Source organism: Rhinolophus ferrumequinum, chromosome 2, assembly GCF_004115265.2.
Source record: "Rhinolophus ferrumequinum isolate MPI-CBG mRhiFer1 chromosome 2, mRhiFer1_v1.p, whole genome shotgun sequence".
Classification (NCBI taxonomy): Eukaryota; Metazoa; Chordata; class Mammalia; order Chiroptera; family Rhinolophidae; genus Rhinolophus; species Rhinolophus ferrumequinum.
In genome coordinates, this window is record NC_046285.1 from 33702603 (window position 1) to 33714623 (window position 12021).

General features: G+C 35.3%; 1 protein-coding gene across 2 annotated transcripts in view; it reads left to right on the forward strand.

Moving 5' to 3' along the window:
* Positions 1-12021, forward strand: part of ALCAM (activated leukocyte cell adhesion molecule) — a 192824-nt gene that overhangs the window by 137550 nt on the left and 43253 nt on the right. For both annotated transcript variants that reach the window (XM_033129984.1, XM_033129990.1), the window contains exons 2-3: positions 6274-6374; positions 10108-10327. In XM_033129984.1, the coding sequence (XP_032985875.1) occupies positions 6274-6374; positions 10108-10327 (321 nt within the window). The remainder of the gene's footprint in view (positions 1-6273; positions 6375-10107; positions 10328-12021) is intronic.

Sequence of the window (12021 nt, forward strand, 5' to 3'; positions counted from 1 at the left end):
AGAAAGAAACCAAAGGCATCCAAATTGGGAATGAAGTTAAATTGTCACTTTTTGCAGATGACATAATTCTTTATAAAGAAAGCCCTAAAGATGCCACCAAAACAACAACAACAAAAAACTATAAAAACAATAAATGAATTTCATGAATACAGTAAAGTTGCAGGTTGCAAAATTGATGTACAAAAATCCATTGCATTTCTATATACTAACAATGAAATTTCAGGGGAAAAAAATTCCTTTTGCAATTGCAACAAAAAGAATAAAATACCTAAGAATAAACTTGGCAAAGGATGTGAAGGACCTATATGCTGAAAACTATATTATTACAAGAAATTGAATAAGACTCAAAGAAATAGAAAGATATTCCATATTCTTGGATTGGAAGAATCAGCATAGTTAAAATGGCCATATTACCCAAAGTAATACACAGATTTAATGCAATTCCCATCAAAATCCCAAGGATTTTTTTCAAGAAATAGAACCAAAAAATCATCAGATATCTATGGAATCACAAAAGACCCTGTATAGCCAAAGCAATCCTCCAAAAAAAGAACAAGGATGAAGGTATCACACTCCCTGACTTCAATTTGTATTACAAGCGACAATAATCAAAACAGCACGGCACTGGCTGAAAAACAGGCTCACAGACCAATGGAATAGAATTGAAAACCCAGAAATAAACCCATGCATATATGAGCAGATAGTTTTCGACAAAAGAGCCAAAAACATACAATGAAGAATAGAAAGCCTCTTCAATAAATGGTGCTGGGGAAATTAGAAAGCCAGGTGCAAAAGAATAAAACTAGACTGCTATCTGTCACCACGTTCCAAAATTAACTCAAAATGGGTCAAAGACCTAAACATAAGACCTGAAACAATAAATTGCATAGAAGAAAGCATAGATACTAAACTAACGGACATTGGGTTCAGAGAGGATTCTATGAATTTAACATCAAAGGCAAGGGAAGTAAAAGCAAAGACAGAATATTTTTTGAAATTTCTGTAAAGATATTGGATCTCATTTCTAGGGTCAGCAATCAATGCCCCTGTATAGTTTAATATACAATATTTTAGTGAGGAAAACTAATTTGAATTTGATAATAACCAGGTGTTATTATGTGCCATTTCTGCCTCCATTCCTTCATTCATATTCAGTCCTACTGAATATTATTTAGTCCTACACTAAAATTATATTTTATAACATAGATCCCTTCATTGGAAACCACAGTTTTACTGAATGAAAGAAGCCAAGAGTTGAAGTCCTACACCAGTGGTTCTCAACTAGATAGTAGTTTGGGGTGCCATTTTCCTCCCGGGGGCATTTGTCATGTCTGTTAATTTTCTTGTTGTCGTAACTGGGGAAGGGTGCCTTTGGCATCTAATGGGCAGAGGCAGGGGTGCTGCACAGCATGCACAGGAGAGTCCCCCACAATAAAGATTTATTCAGCCCCAGATGTCGGTAGTGATGAGGTAGAGAAACCTCATCCGGTTTCAAAACCAGCTCGAGACCAGTTACAAAATATTTGCATGTCTTAGTTAGAGTTGTACATATCTTAATTCACGAATAAAGCAAATAGGGAACTAGTGTGTTTACCTGTCAAATTCAGTCAAATAAATATGAAAGTAACCTCTTAGGATAACTTTCTTATTTCTACCTACTTCCTCCCCAACAATTCATTTGCACAAATAAAATTTTCTAGAATTCCTGTAGAACTGGGAGTCAGTTCTTATAAGCTCTGAGCCAACTGTAATTGTGAGTAAATCTTCTATGGCTCCTAATAGAGCTGCAGAGCTAAGGAAAAAAAAAAGAATGCTTTTAAGAATGATGATGCTATTAAAATATCAATGAGCTAAAAAATAATTAACCATGCTAAATTACAGCATGTAAAAATAGACTGTGTTGAATTCTCATCCTATTTTCTATATTATTTGCTGTTTTTCTACTTGAAATGTGGTAGCAGATTCTGAATTTTAAGCGACCTTAGCGCAAATGTCTATATGTTAGCAAAGCAAAAGGATGATTACTCCGAAGTTGATAGTCCTTAAGAATTAGTTTATACAGAAAAAGTGTTTCTCACCAATATGGCCAAAATTATTACATGTTTTTATTATTTCAATTAGAAGTAAGAAGTGTTACCTAACTTCAAAATTTTCCCAGAGTCTGTTTCAGAACCTCTTTAAATTACTTGCTATACAATATGCATAACTATAACTACCTTGTTTTATGATCACTTGCCTGAGATTCTATATGTCAGAATTATTTGGTCAAGAGATTTTCTTACGCTGTGCTTTTCCCATTGTATTTTCAATGAATTCTCCTGTATAGCCTTTCTAGTTCTATTGTCTTTTATCTCTAGTTAATAACTCTTCATAAAACAAAACAAAAAATGCTTAAGTAGTTACATACTGTTTCTCAAGTATAACATGTTTTTATAATTTTTTTATTTTAGGATATTTTGGTAGCAATAATAATATTAATAACTCATAACAATACCTTAAATTTATATAACACATTTAATACAGAAAGTTTCTAGCCCAATTTAAAGTATCTTATGACATACGCATGTACATATAGATATAACGTGTACCACATAGAAATGCACACACTTGTGCACACATATATTCCTGCTTTATTTTCTATTTAACCTTTTTGAAGAAGGACATCATAGGCATCCTATACTTGTAGTAGGCTCCAATAATCTCTTGGCTATAAAACCATGAGTAATTTAACCAACTAACATTACAGGGAGACAATTGCAGGCAAATTTTAGTAAGCCAAATTTGATTCAGACTTGGCAATTCAAAGAAAAAATCTTTCGCTTGTATGAAAAGTATAAACACAATCATTTGTGCTGACAGGTACTTTGGGTCTCATTGGCACTTCATCTCTAGAGACATTTAGAAATCAGGATGCTAAGTCATCACCACATCACAGTTGTCCTTGTAGCCACTTCAGCCCTAGGAGCTTAGAGATACTAGCTCTCCCACAGATTCAAGCATTTACTCTTTCTGTCAGAGAAATCTGGGGGTCGGTTTGCTCTTACCAGAAGAGGAAAGTTGATTATAGCAACCTTGAAAATTATTTCTAAAATCCTCATGATTGTGGGTCCTAATGCTGCCATCTGGTTATCATTCATTCTGCCCTAAGTCTACAGACCAGTGCTTCTGTTTGTAACTGTTGGCCTTTTAACTACTGGCCTCATTTTGTTCACATGTTGTATTTTCCTTATGTTTGTTATGCTTTAAAGAGTTCTGTCCTGGCTAATTTTGGATATCAAGCAGTCATTAAGACCCAATGCAAGAATTTTCAAATACTTTTAAAAACAACTCTGTGCTTTATGGTCTTCACAAGTAAGAAAAAGGCATTTCATAGTATCATTCACAAATCACAGAGCGCAAATAATCTTTAATTTCTCTTGAAAGGGAAAGGAGGAATGTTCTGTCCTGTAGTTTCATACATGAACTCTTGTAAAAAGGTTTGCTTTGTGTTGTTTCTCTTCAAAAACAAGAGTGCCATCCAAGCACAAATCCATGTTTTCTACACATCAAAGACAATATATGACAGCTTCTAGAGTATATGGTGGGAATAAGAATTCTCAAAGTCCCAGTGTTATTAACTCCTTCCTGATTTTCAAATGTTAATTTGATAACCAAAATGGAAAGGACTCCACAACATTCAAGTGAGAAATCGTCTTACTAGATGCCCATTCGACGCCAGGCTTTGCCCCTGGGGATGCAGAGATTAAAAATACATAGGCCCTTCCCTGTTGTAATTTCACTTTCATCTCGTTAATACACTATGTACTTGAAACTCATATATATGTGTATATATACAGTTCTATAGGGAAGATAAAATAAAAATGGCCTGAAAGAAAAAGGAAAGCATTAAATTTTTAGAAGAGAAATTTTCTTATTTCTCTGTATACCTGGCAAGGGATTCACCTCATTGGTACCTAAGCTCTGTAAATTGTTTTCACTTCTTGACCAACCATGTAAGCATTGTCATTATCAAAAGAAGGTATACTTTTATAATGATAAGAGATCTAGAGATATGTGTGCCTGCCATAATTTAAGGTTACATCCAAATCATCTTAGAATTATTATATACTCAAGCACCTTGCTATCCGGATGAAAAAACAAAACATTAAATCACAAAATGGTTTCCTTGGCTTGGCATACCTGCCCCTATGTTGTACATGAACAGAACTTAAAATTACACAATAGAAGTTACACACTTAAAAGCCAAAGTATTATAGAAAATAAGTACTGTATTGTGAAATAAAGCAATTTCTTAACTCTAGTTAGTTTGAATGTCTGCAACCATATATCTAAACTCTTACAATTTTTATTTTAATAAGGCTGAAGAGATCATTTCTTCATTTACAGGATTATACTCTTCAATGGTTTGAAGTTATAAAGAATTAAAGTTACAGTATGGGGAACCCTAAACAACTTAAAAATTACTGACATAATTTTTAATTATAACACTGAACATATAATAAATAATTTTAGTAAATATCTTTTCTCCAATAGCAAGTGAAAAACACATTCTTGTGATTTATACTTTGTATTCTTTATTTTGACAATGTTAACAATGCTGGAAACTAGTTGTTATGTGACATAAATGCATACAAATCTGTGTTCTTCGTAATGTTGTTCACTGGGACAAAATTGCTTTAAAGTGAAGTAGCTTCCTCAATTGACAGAATTTTAAAATAGGAATCTTATTACGTTTTTTATTTACAAAGGTTACTGATTTTTTTATCCCTACATGAAATTTTGTATACGTTGTGAGTGATGAGTAACAGTAAAATATGCTATTCACTGTGTCTTGTTTTCTTCAGAAAGTCCTAAGATGGTCTGATTTCTGTGTTGCAAATTGCCTTAGCTTTGCACTTTTGCACCACCTGGTGGACAAAATATCATTTTCTCTACAAAATTAGCCTCCTCACAATCTATGTCCAATTAGGACATATCTTAATTATAAAAGTATTTAATCTAAAAGATTATTGTAACCAAAATGAGGTTAAAAAACCTGAGATGTTTCCTAAGTCCTATTGCCAGGTTAAATGTCTGAGTTTTTTATTAAACCTCATGAATATATACAGATTTGAATACTATGTTATATACATAGGCAACAATGGTGGGGTTTTTTAACAATCTAATTTTTTATCATTTACATTTTTTTTCGATAAAGAATTACATTAGACCAGGAAGTTCTCTGTACTTTAGTAGCAAATTGAGAGTTAGTTAGATTGTCTAGCAAAAATGCAGGACAATCACTTTGTAAATACTTTATGAAGATTTTTCATACAACACATTTTTATCATGATATTTTATGTAGAATCAAAATGAAAACTAGTATTTTAACCATTACTACTATAAAATAAGCCATTTTCATGCTTATTTTCCCATTTATAATTAAAATTCAGTATGGCCTTATGTGTATTAGTTCTTAGTTTTTAATACTTTTAAAATTTTTCTATAAAATAAATTTGACAGTATTATCAAATAAGAAACACAAATATATTTAAAGCTAGCTTTGAGAATGTAATGCATGTTAATCTTTGTACAGTTCCACATTTCTGTGCAACGTAGTGAATGCTTTTCCTATGAAACACAAAGAAAATACACCCTCAGATTCCACTGTGTTCCCTTGGAAAACACACTTATCTCTTCCCTGATAATATTGGGGCCAGTCTATAAATTTGAATTGTGTGACATTGAACAGCTTAGTAGCTAAATCAGAGTTGTTGGTAAATAGTAAATATATTCTAGTAGCTTCATACTTTTAGTATGCCATTTAAGATAAAATTATAATAGGTAACCTTCATTAAAACATGCGTCTTGAACTGGTTATAGTAGCTCCCCTTTATCTGTAGGTTTGTTTTCTGAGGTTTCAGATATCCATGGTTAACTGCCATCTGAAAATATTAAATGGAAAATTCCAGAAATAAACAATTCATAAGTTTAAATGAGCACCATTCTGAGTAGTGTGATAAAATCTTGCACCATCCTGCTCTGTTCTGTTTTATTATTAGTTATTGGTGTTAATGTCTTACTGTGCCTTAATTTATAAATTGAACTTTATCATAGGTATGTATGTGTAAGAAAAAACATAATAAATATAGGGTTTGGTACTATCTGCAGTTTCAGGCATCCACTGGGGGTCTTGGAATGTATGCCCTATAGGTAAGGGGGACTACTATACTTTGCTACTTCAGGAAACTATTTAATAATCTTCTCTCTTTACTCCCCCTTTTTGTCCCAAAGGCCTTGGATTGTACACTGTAAATTCAGCATATGGCGATACCGTTATCATGCCTTGCCGACTCAATGTACCTCAGAATCTCATGTTTGGCAAATGGAAATATGTAAGTGTGACCTACCTTGGATTTGGTTAATTGCCTCTAGTTTTTGAAACAAAATTCCTTCTGTAGGTGAATGTGAATTTAAAATGAACAGAATGGCAATGTTCAACTGTGGTACAAATGTAGGAAGGTAGAATTCACGTGTTGAATATGTCGAAAGAATAATTCCTAACTCTTACATAGCAAATGCTATTGTAAAATAATGCCAGTGGACACCTAATTCTTAGGTCACAGTAGTCTATAAAACTCAACCTTCAATTTTAGAGGCAGAGGAAAAGGCTGAGTTCCAGAGTGATGTGAGTGGAGTATGGGACAGAGCTCAGTGAAGGACAACTGCTACGTACTTATGTTCTGCTTGGTGTAGCTACTGCAAAAGCAAGACGCACCAGTGGCCAGAGTACCCAGATATTCATTGGGAATTATTCGTCAGCGTTTGAAGCTCATTTCTGATATTTACCTTAGAACTGTGTTGATGTGGTAGCTCCTTTATGCATTTAACATTGTTGATTTTATCCATTTCTTACAAATAGCAAAATCATATTTTCTCAAGTATCAAGGTATAGGTGGGTCTGGAAATGGACAGTAGATATCCCGGTAGGTGTATGTGGGGTGGCTAAGTGACATCAACTGATACAATTTCTCAATTTAATTACCAACACCAACAAAAGTTGTTCTATGGGGCATGATTTCCCAAGGCGGGATCACATGAAACTCATGGTAGTTGAAAGCTTCACGTAGGCATATGTTTATTTAAACACAATGGCGCATTTTCCCTAGCTTCTTGAAATGTTAAAAGGTATTTGAATAGGAAAAGGATTTGATGGTCAAATGATTTTGAAGTTTCTTTACTACAACGCTTCTCAGAGCCTTTCATATATTAAGATGCATTATGAATTGTCTGAGTTTGATTCATTTCTTCGGTTTATTTAACCACGCAACCTTTTTCCCTCAGATATCTGCAAGAACATTCTGCAGAACACACTTTGGGACACGTGCTTAAGTTTGCTTCCAAAGCGTGGTATAACAGGGTCTTTTAAAATATGGGTTCTGAAGTCAGACCAATACGTTCTACCACATACTCACTGTGGAACTCTGAATGAGCTAATGAATTCCCATTGTCTCATCAAAATGAGATAAGAATTATCTTCCTTGTAGTGTTGTGAGGGTTACATGAAGTAACTCATCAGAATACTTACCTAGGGCTTGGCACATGATAATTGTATGAAAATGTAAGCTGCTATGGCTGTGGGGCTGGCAAGACGAAAGCATGCTGTGTGTGAGGGGCATGTGAAAGGAGAGCTAAGAGGTGAGGGGACGTGTAACACTCCCCGTACTCTCCTGCTACCCAGCTCACGTTGTGAATCCAGCTCACGTTGAACTATTTCCGGTTTCCTCTAAAAGTGGAAATATGAAGTTAGGGCACAAGGTCTATTCGCACCCCTAAAATTCCTCCGGTCTAGGAAGCTACTACATCATTCACCTGTTAAGTCCAGCTTACTGCCAAATCAATGGAACACAGATGGTGAAAACTTCTGTGAGCACAGACATTTTTGACAATAATGCAGGGAATAATTTTCACCTAAACTGAACTGGCACAATGGTTGTGGAAACAAACAATAATGGCAGTTTTAAAATTGTTAATTAAGCAAAATGCTTCAGCAGTAAACCGATGAGATACATTTTTGGAATACCATGTGCTCTAAAAACAGTGTTGATTTGCAGACATAGTATACAAGCTCTAATTCAATGTAACCTGAAAGACAGATGGCAGGTTTGGAAAGAGGGAAAGGGAGCAAGCATAGAGGAAGGACGGATGCCTTCTCCCCTACTGCAGGATAACCTCCCAGTAAATAAGGCCCTAGGTCCCTGTGCACCCCTCTGTAACCACCCACCCCCTCCAGCCCCCCAACCTCTTCACTAGCATCTGCCTCAGTTCTGGTACAGAAACTGCATCTAATAGCTATTGACAGTGGTACAGGGTCGTCATCGTCATCATGGAGCCAGGCAGCTGAGCTCCAATCTTGGCTCTGCTGAGATACAGCAGCTCGGCCCTCGGACAAGTTATTTAACCAAACTGTCTCCACTGTCTAATCTGTAAATGGCACTAATATCATATCTCCAACGTACAGGATTGTTATGGGTATTAAATCAATTAATGCATGGAAAGTCCAAAGAAACTACCTGGCATATAGTTAAGTGCTCAAAATTTAATAACTGTTATTTATTGCATAAGTGAATGAACACAGAAATTTAAAGTACTGGTCGAACATATTTCTCTTAAGGAGGAATGATTTAGGGCAAGGATTTACATTGCGGACCTGTGACAAAAAGAGATTTAAAGTGAGTATTATTAATGTATTCAGATATTCAACCAACTAGAACTTTTGAACTCCAAGATTAGCTTAATAATTGTCTTAGCATGGGCTGCTATAGCAACATACCATAGACTGAGGATTTAAACAACAGGTACTTATTTCTCACAGCTCTGGAGGCTGAGAAGTTCAAGATCAAGGTGCTGGCAGATTCAGCTCTTGGTGAGGGTCCTCCCCCTGATTTGTAGACAGCTGGCATTGTGCTACGGGCTCACGTGGCCTCTTCTTTGTGCTTTCATGGAGTGGGAGAGAACTCTCGTGTCTCTTCCCCTTCTTATCAGGGCACTAATTCTATTGTGAGGTCCGCATTGCCACGACCTCATCTAAACCTAATTCCCCCTCAAAGGTTCCACCTCCAAATACCATCTCAGCAGGGGCTAGGGCTTCTACCTATGGATTTGGTGGGGACATAAACAGTTAGTCCAGAACATTCATAGTGTTAATGATTTTTAAAATATAACTTGAAATTTGCCATGCACTTTAAAATGTTTTGTCATATTTTATTTTCTCAAAGATCTTGTGAGGCAAGTAGAAGAGAGATTGGTCCCCATTTTGGATTAAATTCCCTATTAGGTCATAGAATTTTTGTAGGAGCAGAGGAAGACATGAATTTGTATGTTTCAGTGCTTTGGGCTTAATTGTGTATGCCAAGATTATATTTTATTTTGATAATAAGTTGTTATATGGCAGCCCTTGGAGCTAAGTTTTATGACTCAGAGAACAAAACAATGGGTTTTAGTGATTAATCTGATTCTGTTGTTTAATGGGCATGATTGTTTCACTGGGGCAGCAAATACTGTTCCTCCATGAAGACTCATTAAATTGTGTTAACGTGTAAAGGTTAGCTGTGTCAGTTTAGGCTGAAACGGAAAGGTGTAGACATTGAAAGTATGTGGATTAAAGTAATGAATATGCAAAGGATTGCCCAGGATTGCTAAATGAGTATTTGCAGCTCAAGTGTATGCTTGCTGTGATGGTTAGCTGAATATCATTTTGTACATTTGTATGTTTTTTTCATCTGTTTTTTCTTTTATATTAGACATAAGGTTAGCCCTTGTCAGTTTTAAAACAGTCACTAATTCTGTCCTCCAGATGCAAGAAAAGCTTCAATTCCTAGAGCTCTGTCCTTGCCTTTTCACATATTTAAGCTGATACCTATAAAAGAACTTACAGCTTCTCTTGTGAAGAGTGATTTTCGGTAACTGAAGATTTATACGAGGCTCATATCCAAAATTATTCTTCTTGGATGCTATTCTAAATATTGGTGGAAAAATATGGCCAAAGAAATGTTGTTTTTCTAGACGTGATCCTGAAACATCTGAATGTGCCTGGTTTTTAAATGTATTATTATTTTGATTTTTTAGGAAAAGCCCGATGGCTCCCCTGTATTTATTGCCTTCCGGTCCTCTACAAAGAAAAGTGTGCATTACGACGATGTACCAGAATACAAAGACAGATTGAGCCTCTCAGAAAACTACACCTTGTCTATCAGTAATGCAAGGATCAGTGATGAAAAGAGATTTGTGTGCATGCTAGTAACTGAGGACAATGTGTTTGAGGCTCCTACCATAGTCAAGGTGTTCAGTAAGTAGTCTGCAGTATAACTGCTAAGTGGGATTGATGGCTGGTACTAGAAAATGTTCTTTAGAAAGAAGACTGAACTCTTTGTAGTGTCTCCACAGCAGGCATCTATATAAAAGGATTTCTAGCGATCTTTATTCTGCTCATGCATGCTGTCAGTGAGGAAAACAAAAAATCCTGAAATTCAAATAGGACTTTGCAGTTTGGAGCTAAACCGTTCTCTGTTGTTTTGTCGGGTAAAATTTCCTGTGATATGAGGTACTACTAAGTGAAAACTGGCATGTGATGTTTAACTGTCACTGATATGTACAAATAAGTGTTCTATGATACATATGTAGATACATGATACGTACACATAATCATGCATGTCACGCATACATACTCGTATATATGTATTAAGAAGAACCATATAAAATTGGCATTTTGATATATAAAAAATAAAATACAGGCAACTCCAAGCTATCTTGTGATTTAGAGAACTAAGCTTTGTGTGTGTGTGTGTGTCTGTGTTATAACACACACACACACACACACACACACACACACACATCCTGACCTTCAGTGCCTGTTGATTTATTTCTCCAAAGTTCAGGTGGTTTATAAAATTGCCTTAAAATAAAAAAGTTCACCAAATCCTGAATGTGTATGTGGAATACAACAAAGGAAAAAAGTAGAGTAGGATTAGAAGAAAAGTGTGGAAGAAACTTGGGGTAATTACTGTAGTCATTATGGTACAGTTACTTTGCTTAACAATAATATGTAGTTAATGTTCTGTGCAAACAGCTATGTAAATGAGTGGCTTGAGAAGTTCTAATTAAAGCATTTTATCTTTTAATATTCAAATAAAAAGTCCCACCTCTCTTCCATTATAATATTTTAGAAATTACAGGAAAAAAAATAGTCTCAACAGTTTCAGAATGCCAGTGTTTTCTAGTTAGGGAAGAAGGTCTCATTTTTCATTTTTTTCCCTCTGCTTTCTGATGATTTGACAGCACCTAGAAATTATTAAAATAAATAGGAAAGAAAGAAACCCAGAGGGCCTTGCTACTACAGCGAGTTACTGTGGATTTTTCCTGTTTCTCTCGTAATAGCCTGTGCAACTAAGTAGTACTGTCCCTTAAGTATTTATATGGACTTCAAAGCTCCTATGGGCTCAAGACACAGATTCAGAGAGCGCTTATACTATCAAAGGAAAACTTTCTTCTCCAGAAGAACCTTGTAAAAGCACATTACATGTTTCAGTTGCTTCCCTTTCGGCTTAGAAGGCACCTTCCAGAAACCATACAGCCTTCTCAATTATTTTAGGAATCAAACCAAATACTAAGTGTTTGTCAGTCATGCCCTCTTCTACTAAACACCCCCAATAATCTGCATTCTGTATTTGGCAATGTCCTGTGTATTTATTTTCTTTCTTTTATTTCACTTTGGTGTTATTAGGAAGATGGATGGTGCCCTACCAGGGACACTTTTTCTAAAGAAAGCAACCATTTTTTTTTTTAAATTAGACCATGATATCATGAATATAAACACACGTGAAGAAGGTACCACAGTAGGTACAGAGGTTAACTCACAGCACTCTAAATGTTATATGCATTGATTTGTCATTGCCGGGTTTCTTTTTTACTGTGTTAAATTACCAAATATCAAGATAGTATACAAAAACATTGAAAAAAATCCAGGTTGTTCCATTTGTGACA